The 14,695-nt window shown below is 51.6% G+C and overlaps 1 protein-coding gene across 2 annotated transcripts in view; it reads right to left on the minus strand.

Annotated features, from left to right (window-relative positions):
* Nucleotides 1–14,695, minus strand: part of CNGB1 (cyclic nucleotide gated channel subunit beta 1) — a 90,511-nt gene that overhangs the window by 16,981 nt on the left and 58,835 nt on the right. For both annotated transcript variants that reach the window (XM_026456872.2, XM_026456871.2), the window contains exons 25-29: nt 13,700–13,822; nt 6,589–6,730; nt 5,679–5,838; nt 3,341–3,438; nt 3,163–3,246 (exon numbers count right to left, since the gene is read on the minus strand). In XM_026456872.2, coding sequence (XP_026312657.1) covers nt 3,163–3,246; nt 3,341–3,438; nt 5,679–5,838; nt 6,589–6,730; nt 13,700–13,822 — 607 coding nt within the window. The remainder of the gene's footprint in view (nt 1–3,162; nt 3,247–3,340; nt 3,439–5,678; nt 5,839–6,588; nt 6,731–13,699; nt 13,823–14,695) is intronic.

The following is a 14,695-nucleotide window of genomic DNA, read 5'->3' on the forward strand; positions in this document are numbered from 1 at the left end:
GAGTGCAGTGGCATGATCTCAGCTCATTGCAACCTCCACCTCCTGGGTTCAAGCAATTCTTGTGCTTCAGCCTCCCAAGTAGCTGTGATTACAGGCATCATACTTCAGCCTCTCAAGTAGCTGGGATTACAGGCATGCGCCACCGCGCCCGGCTAATTTTTGTATTTTTAGTAGAGACAGGGTTTCACCACATTGGCCAGGCTGGTCTCAAACTCCTGGCCTCAAGTGATCTGCCTGCCTTAGCCTCCCAAAGTGCTGGGATTACAGGCGTGAGCCACCATGCCCAGCCCCAGATTGCTTTATGTGGTGTACTACTTATCCTCAACAACCCTCGGAGGTAAGATCGCTCTTTGCCCAAGAGCTGGGATCTGCACCCAGATAATCTAGTTCCAGAGTTCATGGTTGTTATAGGTTGAATTCTGTACCCCTCCCAAATTCTATGTTGAAATCCTCATCCCCAGTGTCTCAGCCCTTATTTGGGAACAGGGTCATTGCAGATGTAATTCCTAAAGATGAGGTCCTTCTAGACCTAATCCAATATGACTGGTGTCCTAATGGAAATGTGGACACAAAGACAGGCATAGAGACAAGAGGATGCAAGGAGACACACACACACAAAACCGAGATGACCACCTACAAGCCGAGGAGAGAGGCCACCCAGCTTGTGGTGTTGTGCAGTGTCCCGTGGCAGCCTGGCAAATGCATACAATGGCCTTAATCCCAAGTCAAACCAAACGCATGCATGAAGGAGTAGCTTGCTTTGGACTGTAATTAGAAACACCTAGTCTGCCACGCGCCTTCCAATCCTCATGCCTTCACGGTGAGTCACATGTGTTTAAAAGGGGAAGAGGAGGTCTACAGAAAAATAATAATAATAATAATAATTAAAAAGGGGGCCAGGTGTGGTGGCTCACACCTGTAATCCCAGCACTTTGGTAGGCCGAGGTGGGCACATCACCTGAGGTCAGGAGTTCGAAACCAGCCTGGCCAACATGGTGAAACCCTGTCTTTACTAAAACTAAAAAAATGAGCTGGGCGTGGTGGCACATGCCTGTAATCCCAGCTACTTGGGAGGCTGAGGTAGGAGAATTGGTTGAACCCGGGAGGTGGAAGTTGCAGTGAGCTGAGACAGTGCCACTGCACTGCACCCTGGGCGAAAGAGTGGGACTTGGTCTCAAATAAACAAACAAATAAATAAATAAATAAGGGATCCGGGAAGTGACCAAGGGCAGTAACTGTCACACTTTGGACTTATTTGACAGAAAATTCCTGTGCATTTCACACATGCATGACCTCCTTAACAAAAAAGAAGAGAGGTTTGCCTCCCTGTTTCTGTTTAGTTTGAGAAGGGTGAAAGAGTGAGGGGACCTTCACCTCACTAACCAGCGCCCAGGGTGTCTCAGAGAGATCGCTGCAGAGCAAAACCAGACAGCAGAGGGCGCCCTTCACACGTGCTCACCAAGTGCTCAATTTAATTTGCAATCACAGACTTTAGATTCACTTTTTCTCATTTGAAGCAAACCCTGCATCACCCGCGAAGATAACAGCAACAGCACTGGCACCTTCTGTGTGCCAGGCACAGTGGTAAGCTCTGTATGCACATCTTATTCAGCCCTCATAACCACCCCATGAGGGAGGTACTATCAACATCTCCCACTTTATCCATGAGATGAGCAGGACTCAGAGAGGGCAAGCCACTTGCCCAAGGCTGCACAGCCAGAAAGTGACTCCAATGTCAGGCAAGTCACTCTACTGCTCCCAGACCCCCCTTGGCCCCTAAGGTTGCAGCTTTAAATCCTCAGCCCTCTGAAGCATCCTTTCCCCCTCTTCACCCTGGCTCTCTGCTTCCAGAAATTTCACTGCTGCACAACATATAACCTGGAGACAGGGAACTTCTTGGGGACAGGGTTTCCCAAGTCTTGCAGAGCCTGATTGGGTAATGTTCTCCCCCTTGTACGCACACCCAGGCTTATTAACAGCTCTGGGCAAGAGGACTGAAACCTGGGTTCCTGATCCCTCCCCTCACTCACCAGGTGACCTTGATCTCACCTTGAACCCCAAGGACAGGTTAGAGCCCAGGATTCAACCCCAGATGTTCTCTGGGATCAGAGGGTGAAGCTGAGCAGGGAGGGGGTTCTAGGGTGGGGCAGTGGGGAGCGGTGGGGGCTGTGGCATCAGGAAGGGACACAATGTCCCCCTTTGGGGCAACCTTTCCTCCACCCCAGCTGGCTCTTGCCATTTGGGAAAGTGGACCCAGTGCTGGCAGATTGTCTGTTTTCAGCCAGAAATCTGAATTTTTATATGAAATCTTCAAATGTTTAAAGGTTGGGGACCGATTCTACATTTTCTTAAAATTACATAGAAAGCCGGGCGCGGTAGCTCAAGCTTGTAATTCCAGCACTTTGGGAGGCCGAGGCGGGCGGATCACGAGGTCAGGAGATCGAGACCATCCTGACTAACACAGTGAAACCCCCGTCTCTACTAAAAATACAAAAAACTAGCCGGGTGAGGTGGCGGGCGCCTGTAGTCCCAGCTACTCGGGAGGCTGAGGCAGGAGAATGGTGTAAACCCGGGAGGCAGAGCTTGCAGTGAGCCGAGATCGCACCACTGCACTCTAGCCTGGGTGACAGAGCAAGACTCCGTCTCAAAAAAAAAAAAAAAAAAAAAAAAAATTACATAGAAAAACAAAACCCACAGAATACCTGTGTGCTGGATCTTACCCAAAGGCCACCAGCTTGCAACCTCTGACCTAAGCCCACCCCTTCTCCTGCCCCATTTTCCTGATGGGAAGACAGAGACCCCAGAAGCAATTCCAGCTACACAGTCAAGACCCTGCCCCTCTTCAGGCTCCGCGGCTTCTCTTTCTGTAAGGTGCGGGGGTCTTTGTCCTGGACCCCATGGTCCTGTGTCAATGGAGCTGAGGAAATGCTTTGCAAAGCCAGAGGCACATGTGTGCTGATTGCATAGAACTGGCAAAGCCTCCTAATCCGCTCCTGCTCTTGGATCTGGTCAGGTCACCGCAACACAAAGCCGCAGACCCTCCTCTCCCTCCCCAACAATCTTGCTCTGCCCTAGGCTGGCAGGTGCCCCTCCAGCTCAGCTCCTTGAAAGCCAGGGGGATCGTGAACCCCAGACCCAGCAGTGGCTGCCGGGCCAGCTCACCTTCTTGCACACATAGTCATTGGGCAGGTAGACAACAGAGCGAAGCCTCTTCAGCATGTCAAAGATCAACTGCCGGTCACAGCCCTGTCCCAGTGAGGAAGGGAAAGGAACGCTGTTTAGAGAAGATTGGGTTTGGAGCCTCCCACAGCCCTGAGGGTGAGGGCACCAAAGGGTGTACCTGAAAGAGTGCGACTTTGCTAACGATGTTGTAGTTCACGTCGATGGCGAGGTCCAGCCGCATCTTGTCTGGAAGCTGCACCATCAGCTCTGACTCATCTGTGAACAAGGCCTGGCAAGGGTTAGAGGCAAAGCCAGGCCCCACCCCAGGCACACATATGGGCCAAGTACCCACCTACTGGCTCATCAGGGCACACCATTGCCCTGCCATACGGAACCACTCTAGATTTGTAGAGCGCCCTCTCTCAACTCCAGCCTTTGCCAATACCGTTTCCTCTGCCAGGAGCACCCCTGTGCACTTCCCAAACTCCTACTCATTCTTCAGAACCCAACACTAATGTCACCTCCTCCTGGAAGCCTTCCCTTGACATCCCCCACTCAGTTACTATGTTAGTAGCCCCTGCACTGTTGCAATTATCGGTCACCTGTGTTCCCGGTCCCCTGTAAGGACAACATCAGCAAGAACTAAAGTCTCTGGAGCACTTCTATGAGCCAGTGAGCCAGGCACCATTTTTTTTTTTTTTAAGACAGAGTCTCTCTCTGTCGCCCAGGCTAGAGTACAGTGGCATGATCTCAGTTCACTACAACCTCCACCTCCCTAGTTCAAGTGATTCTCCTGCCTCATCCTCCCAAGTTGCTGGGACTACAGGTGCCCACCACCAGGCTGGCTAATTTTTTGTATTTTTAGTAGAAACGGGGTTTCGCCATGTTGGCCAGGCTGGTCTCCAACTCCTGACCTCAGATGATCCACCCACCTGAGCCTCCCAAAGTGCTGGGATTATAGGAGTGAGCCACCACACCCAGTCAAGCCAGGCACTTTTTAATAGAGTGTTTTATAAAGATTATCTTAGTTTTTATTAAAATAAAATGTTTTTAATACTTTGAACCCTGAGAAGCTAAAAAAATGTTTTTTCTTTTAGAAACAAGGTCTCACTATGTTCCTCAAGTTGGTCTAAAAACTCCTGGGCTCAAGCAATCTACCTGCCTCAGCCTCCCAAAGTGCTGGGATGACAGGCATGAGCCACCGCACATGGACTTATTTTTATTTTTCTGAGACAGGCTCTTGCTCTGTCACTCAGGCTAGAGTGAGTGCAGTGCAGTGGCACAGTCACAACTCACTGCAGCCTCAACTTCCTCAGACTCAAGCAACCCTCCAGCTTCAGCCTCCTGAGTAGCTGGGACTACAGGGATGCACCAACATGCCCAGCTAAATTTTTTGACTTTTTGTAGAGATGGGGTTTTGCCATGTAGCCCAGCCTGTTCTTGAACTCCTGGGCTCAAGTGATCCTCCTGCCTCAGCCTCCCAAAGTGCTGGGATTAAAGGCAAAATTATTTTACTAAATCCCTTAGGCAACCCAAGAGGTGCCCTACTATAATCTCGACTTTACAGATGAGGAAATGGCAGTGACATGCCTGTAGTCTTGCAGCTCGGGGGATGAACTCAGGACCCCAACCTGGCTGTGCAGCTCTAGAGCTGCCCCAGGAGATCCAGGGCTAAGCCTGCTGCCCCCATCATGGGGCGTACAATGTCCTTGAGAGAAAGAGAGGACAGAGGAGGAAGAGAGAAGGAGGGAGGGAGGAAGGGACAGAGAGTTCTTCTTCTTCTTTCTTCTTTTTTCTTCTTCTTCTTCCTTTCTTCTTCTTCTTTCTTCCTTCTTCTTCTCCTTCTCCTTCTCCTTCTCCTTCTCCTTCTTCTTCTTCTTCTTTTCTTCTTCTTTTTAATTTAAACTGCACTTCCGCCTCACACCTGTAATCCCAGCACTTTGGGAGCCCAAGGCTGGCGAATCACCTGAGGTCAGGAGTTCGAGACCAGCCTGGCCAACATGGTGAAACCCCATCTCTACTAATAATATAAAAATGAGTTGGGCGTGGTGGCACATGCCTGTAATCCCAGCTACTTGGGACGCTGAGATAGGAGAATCGCTTGAACCTGGGAGATGGAGATTGCAGTGAGCTGAGATTGCTCCACTGCACTCCAGCCTGGGTGACAGAACGAGACTCCATGTCAAATAAATAAATAAACACACACACACACACACACACTGCATTTCACTCTTGGATGGGGATGCATTTCAAGGTGGGTGAAGTGAGGGGGGCAGGCACACAGAAGACAAGCCCCCCAAGTCTCCAGGGATCTCATGACAGCCCTGCTGGAGGCATTTCAGGGGACCCACTGGGCCCCTCTCACACCAAGGTTGGGGACACAGTCAAAAGAGGCCCCAGTACTCAGGGCCTCAGAGACACAGAGGACAAGGGAGGTGCCCCGAAGGCAGGGCACCGGGCACCAGGCAACAGGAGTTGGCTGGGAGCTGGTGGCTGTCAGGGTGTGACCATCTTACCCAGCATGCCTTGTGAGTGCCAGGTGTACTCGTACCAGGTCTTGACGCGGTTCTGCACGGACTTGGGGATCTTGTAGAAGTTCATGTACTTCACCGTGCTGTCCATGCAGCTGCGGTAGTAGGTCTGTCCCGCGGTGGCAGCCCCTACCACATCTCTCATCTAGGAGGAAAGGTTAGGGGAGGTCAAGGAAGCCACTGGGTCATGGGAGTGGGGGCTCTTCCATGGGTTTGGGATGTGTCAGTTCACACAGACCAGGGGCATGTGCTCCTGGCGGGGCATTGGGAGCAGGGAAGGCAGATGTCCTCACACAGAGAAAGTTTTACTGATGGGAAGTTCTGCCTCCAGCATGGATGTGGGGAAGAGGAAGGGAGGGAGACTGCCAGCCCTTTGCTGGCCTCAGGTCCCTGGGACCACACCAGTGGGGAAAGCTCCTTGGGCTGGGCTGATTCTGGTACAACACAGTCCCTCGGTGACGGCGGCCATTTTGACTCCATGCAGGAGGAAATAGGAAGCCAGTGTGCTGTTCCTCGGGGCGGGGCCCTTCAAAGGTAACGTTGAGGACCTCTGACTGTCACCTCGTGTCTCGACCAGAATGTAAGATGCTGCCCCGGCACACACCAACTACACCAGGGGTTTCTCCCTCAGTCTCTGTAGAAAACCATTCAGCCCAGTGCACCCAGAGGAACTGACATTTCAAATGAGAATAACCTCAGAGAGGAAACAGGGCCGAGTTCACCACCACCCCCTCCACCGCACAGAGCACAGTGCTCCAGGCCCCTGACTCTCAGTCCAGTGCTCTTTCCCAGGCTTAATCCAAAAGGAACAGGCACAGAGGGTGACATTTCTGGCAACAGTGGGAGGGGGCCCTGCAGTCAGGTGGGGTGGGAAGCCGGGCTGGTGCCCTGATACCTGTCCAATCATCACAGAGAAAGCAAAGACGCCCGTGAAATAATTCAGCAGCTGGAAGACAATTTCAAAGAGTGTCTTGGGGTCAGGCAGCCCCCCGATGGTGATGAGGGTCTTCACAGCAAAGTAGTAACAGCGAATATAACTGGAGAGAGAGGAGAAAGGGAACATGGGTCATCATAGGCCCCACTCTGCAGCCCCTGAGTGGTCTGGCTCAGATGCCTCTGATAGATGCACGTTGCGCAAAAGACAGAAACCCTTTACAGCTCATCTAGGCAAGAAAAACCACCTCCTGCACGCGCAGAGCACGTTGCCATTTGCAGAGAAGGTTCACGAATACTATTAGGTGTGGTTGTGTCTCTAAGGATATGTTGCCATCCCCATTTACAGATGTGGAAACTGAGGCTCTAGGGGATTTCCAGGAAGAGTTGGCAGGAGGCCAGACCAGGGTCTTCCAACTCCTAATGACTTGTGCTCCCTTCATTTCCTTCAGTGTTCCTTCAATTTCCAGTCTTTTCGTTTGTTGTCACCTGCCATGTTGGCTTATGAAAAGCAAAAGCAACATCAAGTTTGGAAGATATCTTGAGGATGACTTTTTCTGACCCACCCCTCCCCAGCCCATCCATTCTCCAGATAGTGAAACTGAGGCCCCCAAAGGGAAAGGGCACACAACAAGGTCACTAGTTGGTAAGTGCAAGAGCTGGGCGCTGTCTGCTTCTCTGAGATGTCATCCACCAGCAGTTAACCCTCTGACGCAGGCTTGTGAACCTTCTGGAAGGGAGGTATGGGGGAGGCGGTCCTACTGTGTGGTAAAAAGCATAGGAAATGCCCTGAGTGCTCTAGTCTGAACGTGTCCCCCAAAATTCATGCACCGGAAACTTAATTCCCAATGCAATGGTGTCGGGAGGTAGGGCCTTTGGGCGCTGTTTAGGCCTCGAGGGCTTTGCCCTCATAAATAGATTAAAGCTGTTACAAAAGGTTCTGGTAGAAGATTTCCACGTCCTTTGGCCCTTCTGCCTTCTGCCATATGAGGACAGTGTTCCTCTCCTCTAGTGGACACTGTGGCATTCAAGACACTGTCTTAGAAGCAGAGAGCAGCCCTCACCAGATGCCAGAACCTTGATCTTGGACTTCCCAGCTTCCAGAACAGTGAAAAGTAAGTTTCTGTTCTTTATAAGTTACCCAGTCTCATGTATTTTACTACAGCGGCTCAAAAGGCATGAAGCCACCACGCTTGTGTGTGATTATCACAGAGCAGCAAGGGTCCCTCTGACACCTGTCCACCCCTCGGGCTGAGCCCTCCCCTGGGTCAGCAAAGGTGAGGTCAGAAGGGCCTAGAGACCAGGCAGTCCCCGCAGGCTTTCCTGCACCAGCTATTTATGCAGCGTCCTAGATAGAACACGGGCTCCGGACCAGGCTGGCTGGGCTCAGCCACCTTCTAGCTGCATAACGTGGACGAATTTCTCTCTCTCTCTCTCCAAGCCTCAGTTTCCTTCTCCATAAGATGGGCAATAGAATGTCCCTCACAGAAGACCATGAGGACAAAATGAGATGCTAGAAGACAGCCTGGCACATGGTGGACTCTCAGCAAGGGAGGTGTCAAAGCCTTCACAGCCACTGTTGTCTGCCGTGGGCAACTGAACAGACTCGCCCATATCAAGAAGCTCGTGGTCCACTGGGGGGACAGGCAGGTAACTACGTGCAATGCATGCAGGAAGGAGGAAGCAGAGGTTGTAGGGGCTCTGCCTCTGATAGCTGCGGGGCCTTGGGCAGGGCTGCGGGCCGCCCTGCACCTCCACATCACCTGTTGCCTGCAAGTTTCAGAACCCAAAACGGGCCGATCAAACCCCCGTCATACTGGTTCTGGCCATCAGAGGGCGCGCGAAGCAGCGTTTAGCGGGACGGAGCAGCACCCCCAACTCTGCAGACCCCTGGGCTGTCCTGGAGCTGGGTGCTTCTGCCGCTGGGCTACTAACAGAGAGAGGACATAGGCGCGATGTCCACAAAACTCTGGCTTTACCCCAAACCGTTCCCGGCTGGAGGAATCTTCCAACGACATGGCACCTAGTCTCCTTGTCTTCCACGCTGTTGGGTCTGTGGGGACCCTCTGTGCTTCAGGCTGGGCAGAACGGGGCAGGGGGGCACTGGGGCAGGATGCAGGACCTCGCATTTGTAGGAGCTCGGGACCCTGAGCCCCTGGCACCCAGCAAGCACTCCACAAATGCTCGCTTTGTAAAAGTTGTTATTCTTCATGCTACTGGAATTTCTAAGGAATCCTCCTTCATTACTCGTACTTGGCTCACATGTTGCGGTTCCCTGCGGGATGTCATTTGGAAAGGAGTATTGCTGCCAAGGAAGCGTGCCCTTCCCACTGCTGGGCAGCTCGAGCTCCTCCGGCAGAGGGCCCTGCAGAAGGAGGTCCCAGACAGCTGTCCCCCTGCCCCGCCCCCGCCCTGCTCTGCTTACCCTCCCTTCCCCGAGCTGCCCAGTGACAGATGTGCCAGTCTTAGCCCCAGGGAGGAGAGTTCTTAGTTTACTGGGGCACAAGCCCCTTTGAGAATCTAGAGAAAGCCAGCTCTGTTTCCCTAGAAAAGCCAACATATGCTCAAATTTTAGCTCCGAAGTCTGGGGGGTTTGTGACTCCCTAAAAGCTCTATACCCCAGGTTATTAATTCCTTTCCTGCCATGCTGGCTTCCCCCCTAACAATAGCCATAGCTAGGCACAGGGGTCACTGACACCTGTTCAGGCCCAGGCTAGACGTGCCACACATATCTATTATTTCTCATATGAAATCTAGATGTAAGCTACCCCCATTGTGCCTGTGGGAACACTGGGTCTCAGAAAGGATAAGGTCACAGAGCTCAATTCCATGTAGAAATTGTGTTCTCCCCCTTGCAGAGAAAGAGCCTTCAAGTCCCTCTCTGCCTCCTTGTGATGGGTTAAATGAATGAGGAAGTGAATGAATGCATGGCCTAGTCAAGGCTCAGGAGCGGGGCTGTGAATGGGAACGGGTAACAGGGCCACTGGTGACGTGGGGAAGCGTTAGATCTTGACCCCATCCCTGATACTCTCCACCCCACAGTGGCTCTCAGGGACTCCCCTCCTGCCTGCCTGGGCTGCCCTGGCCTCTGGCACACCTCTTTCGAGACAAGGTCTCGCTCTGCCGCCCAGGCTGGAGTGTAGCGATCTCAGCTCACTGCAACCTCCACCTCCCGGGTTCGACCGATCTTCCCATCTCAGCCTCTTGAGTAGCTGGAATTACAAGCGTGTACCACCATGCCCAGCTAGCTTTTGTATTTTTTTGTAGAGGGGAGGTTTCACCATATTGCCCAGGCTGGTCTCGAACTTGTGAGCTCAAGCAGTCTGCCTGCCTCAGCCTCCAAAAGTGCTGGGATTAGACATGAGCCACCAAAATCAGCCTGGGACATCTCTGTAAAGGTGTGGCTCCCCCTCAGGGCAGGGCTCACGGCAGAAGGCCACGGCTGTAGCCATGGTGGCTGAGGTTAGGGCATCTATACTGGGAGGAGACGTTCAGTACAATTAACCACTCTACGAAGCTGCCACCTTGGATGCAAGCGACCCACCTGTTCCCAACTGGGAGCAAGGGCCTGGGGGTGGAGAGCTGGACCATGGGCATTTTGTGTCACTAGTGGGCACAGCCCAGGGGGAGGTGGGACACCCTTCAGTGAGTAACTCCCCGCTGGACCTTTCCTTCTTCCACCTTCTCATCCTCACTGCGGCTGACTGAGCACCCACTGTACCCAGGCACTGGGGCAGGGGCTCAGAGGCGTCTACTCCTCAGTCACCTCTTTAGGGTGGGAGTCCCATTTGCAGCCCCATTTTGCAGGTGAGGGAACTGAGGCCCAGAAAACAGAACTGGCTTGTCTCTGCTGCCAGGGGGCAGCTCTAGGAGTCACGCTTGGGACTCCTCATCCCTCATCCCTCAAGCCTCCCCTCTGACTCTGCAGGCCCAGCCCCCATCCTGTGTGCATCCCTCCTGCCCACATCCCTCCTGCCCACCCTGACCTCCGTCCCCTAGGTCAAGCCACTTGTTGGTCTGGAGGGTTTGCTGCTCTCTCTGACATAGCAGCGCCCTTGCTGGCTGTCTGCTGCCTGCTCTCACTCCCGGTGCACTCTCCCATCAGCGCCAGGTGGGCTTTCCAAGAGCCCTCCCTCTGCTCACTCTCCTGCTTAAGGGTTTTGACAGGGCAGGGGAGAGAGTGTCATCTTCAACACCATCCAGCCTTAAAATGAGGTGCACAAATGTAACCCTAGCACTTTGGGAGGCCAATCGCAGGCAGATAGCTTGAACTCAGGAAGCCGAGACGAGCCTGGACAACACGGTAGCACTCCATATATCCCAAAAAAAAAAAAAAAAATGTAGCTAGGTGCAGTGGCGTGTGCTTGTGGTCCCAGCTACTCGGGAGGCTGAGGTGGGGGGATCACTTGAGCCGGGGAGGCGTAGGTTGCAATGAGCCGAGATCCAGTCTGAGCAGCAGAGAGCAGACCCTGTCTCAAAAAATAATAATAATAATAATAATAATATTGGAGGTGGCATATATATGGGAACTCTACTTTCCAATGGACCTCTCTATAAACTTCAAGCCACTTTTTAAAAAAATTAAGTCTGTTTATTAAAATAATTTTTAAACTTTTTTTTTTTTTTTTTGAGACGGAGTCTTGCTCTCTGTTGCCCAGGCTGGAGTACAGTGGCACAATTTTGGCTCACGGCAACCTCCCCGATCCAGGTTCCAGTGATTCTTCTCCTGCCTCAGCCTCCCAAGTAGCTGGGATTACAGGCATGCACCACCATGCCTGGCTAATTTTTGTATTTTTAGTAGAGATGTGGTTTCGCCATGTCGACTAGGCTGGTCTCAAATTCTTGGCCTCAAGTGATCTGCCCACCTCGGCCTCCCAAAGTGCTGAGATTATAGGCATGAGTCACTGTACCTGGCTAAAAAAACTTTTTTAAATGTTTGTAACTTTTGATGACTTTTGGTAAAATCAACAGTGCTCATGCCCACCTCCCCCGCTCCCTCTGGCCACCAGATTGGCACTTTTCCTTTTCACTGAGGGAGTTAGGACTCTGTGACCATGACACCTGGGTTCAAATCCCAGCTCTGTAACTCATGAACCGTGTGACTCGCATCTGCTACCTCATCTGTAAAATGGGGATGGTACGAGTACCTATCTGATGTGATGGCTGTGAGTTACTGTGTTCAGTGCTTTAAACAGGGCTGGCACGAAATAGGTATCCTACAAGCCTTGCTGCTGTTATCATCATCATCGTCACCATCATCACCATTGTAAACCAAAAATAAATTATAAGGCCCCCAACCATCGGAACAGACCCCTCCTCTTGGCCAAGGGCTTTCCAGAGTTATCTGAAAACCTAATTCAGGCCGTGAAGGAAGAGGGGGTTGGAGATGCCTCATTATACTCCTCCAGCGTTAACATCATCACAGACCTTAAGTCTGGTAAGAAACATTATAGTCTCTTTTCTCTAAAGCCCACTTAGAGGCTTCATCTGCATGAAAACACCTGGCTCACCACAACCCCTTATCATAACCCAGACATTTCTTCCTACTGATAACTCTTTCAACCAATTGCTAAGCAGGGAATTTTTATGTATGTATGTATGTATGTATGTATGTATGTATGTATGTATGTATGTATTTATTTATTTATTTATTTATTATTATTGTTTTGAGACAGAGTCTTGCTCTGTCACCCAGGCTGGAGTGCAATGGTGCAATTTCATCTCACCACAACCTCCACCTCCCAGGTTCAAGTGATTCTTCTGCCTCCGCCTCCCGAGTAACTGAGACTACAGATGCTGCCACCACGCCTGGCTAATTTTTGTATTTTTAGTAGAGATGGGATTTCGCTGTGTGGGCCAGGCTGATCTTGAACTCCTGATCTCAGGTGATCTGCCTGCCTTGGCCTCCCGAAGTGTTGGGATTACAGGTGTGAGCCACCAAGCCCGGCCTTTTTTTGTTTTTTTTGTTTTGTTTTGTTTTGTTTTTTCCAAGCAGAGACTTTTAAAATCTACGTATGCCCTGGAAGCCACTCCTCCCTTTGAGTTGTCCCGCCCTTCCAGATCTAACCAATATAAACCTTACATGTATTGATTGATGTATTCTGTCCCCCTAAAATGTATAAAAACAAGCTGCACCCCGACCACCCTGGGCACATGTCATCAGGAACCGCTGAGGCTGTACCATGGGTGCGTCCTTAACTTTGGCAAAATACACTTTCTAAATTGATTGAAACTTGTGCCAGATACTTTTTGGTTCACACGTCATCATCATCCCTTGGGCAAGTTTCATAATGGATGACGGCTCTCTGATTGGCAAGTGGGTCTCACCTTGTTCGCCCGTGCCTCCATGGTAGCAGTGCCTGGGGAGCTGTGCTGGGGAGTATTCTCTGGCCTCATTCCCTCGTGGCCGTGCCCGGGAAAGCAGGAGTAGATGCACACATACAATGTATTTGCACACCCTACTAGAATTTGGATGCGGAAAGGATCTGTCTAGCAAGTCTTGTTCACACCAGTACCTCCCGTCTGACACAGGTAGTTGCTCAGGAAACCTTAGCTTAGGGAAGACGTGGTGACCTGGCTCTTTTTCCGTTTTTTTTTTGGTTTGTTTGTTTATGTTTTTTTTTTTTTTTTTTTTTTTGGAGACGGAGTTTCGCTTTTGTCACTCAGGCTGGAATGCAATGGCACAATCTCGGCTCATTACAACCTCCGCCTCCTGGGCTCAAGAGATTATCCTGCCTCAGCCTTCCCAGTAGCTGGGATTACAGGCATGCATCACCACGCCCAGCTAATTTTTGTATTTTTAGTAGAGATGGGGTTTTACCATGTTGGCCAGGCTGGTCTCGAACTCCTGGTATCAGGTGATCCACCTGCCTCAGCCTCCCAAAGTTTTGTGAGCCACTGCAACCGGCCCAAGACGTGGCTCTTGAGCCTTATCATGCCAGTGATTGCTTAGGAGCAAAGTGGCCTTGCCAATACAGCAGTAATAAGACTCCTTTCCGGAGTCTCTGTGCTGTGAATTATAAAGAACAGGAAGGTCCCCCGGGTGTGGCCCTTCGGGGATGACTGTGGCTCACCTGTTTCCCACGCCATCGTAAACCCAGTGAGTGGAGCCAAGGCCCTGATAGGCCGATGCCCAGTAATACAGACAGGAATTCAAGTGCAGGCTGTAGAGAAGGTAGGCTGTGGTCCTGATGACCCTGCAGGAGGAAAGTAGCGCGTTAACACAGTGGTGGAAGGGGGCGGTGAGGGACAGACACCTGGCCAGCGGAAGCCAACCCATGGGTGGGCTGGCCCGACTGGATGCTTTGTTGAGATTGCGCCAGTTAGGAAGGGTGGTGCTTGAATGGGGCATTGTAACGACCTGGGGCTAGAACTGGCACAGAGGTAGCAGAGCTGACTGTGCACTGGGGGAGTGGAGGGGCCAGAGGGGAAATGTGTGTTGGGGGAGGAGCAGGGAGGGACTGATGTGTGCAGAGAAGTTGAGTTGAAGATGGGGCCATGTTGCACCAGGAGAGATGTGGACAGGAGCCTTGCTCCCTAGCACGGCCTGGCTGGTCTTGCGCCTCATCCTCAGACATCTATAAAACAGCCACCGCCGCCTTACAGCTGTTCCTGTTCTGTTAGAGCTGGCTGGGGGCTCCAGTTCCCTGAACTGAGGCCAAAATGAGGCCCAGCTCACTGCAACGCTGGTAAACCCTTCGTGCCAGCCGATGTGTGCCCTCATCACAACGAGTGGTATCGGATATTCCTGGTTCTCTAAATAACAAACATTTCTCTGGGAAAGAGGAGGCGGGACCAGAAAGAAGCCTGGCTTCCAGTGGAGACGGGGCCTGGAGGTCAGTGGGGGTAGACAATGCCTTGCTGTCTGTTCTCTAGGTACAAAATTCCTCTGTTGTGTGTGTGTGTGTGCATTCTGTGTGTCATTTGTGTCGTGTATGTGCATTGTGTGTGCTGTGTGTATGTGCACTGTATGTGTTGTGTCGTGTGTTGTTTGTGTGTTGTGTGTGTTGTATATCTGTTGTGTGTGTTGTGTGTGTATGTGTTGTATGTTATGTGTATTGTGTGTGTGC

This window comes from Piliocolobus tephrosceles, chromosome 17 (assembly GCF_002776525.5).
Source record: "Piliocolobus tephrosceles isolate RC106 chromosome 17, ASM277652v3, whole genome shotgun sequence".
Taxonomy (NCBI): Eukaryota; Metazoa; Chordata; class Mammalia; order Primates; family Cercopithecidae; genus Piliocolobus; species Piliocolobus tephrosceles.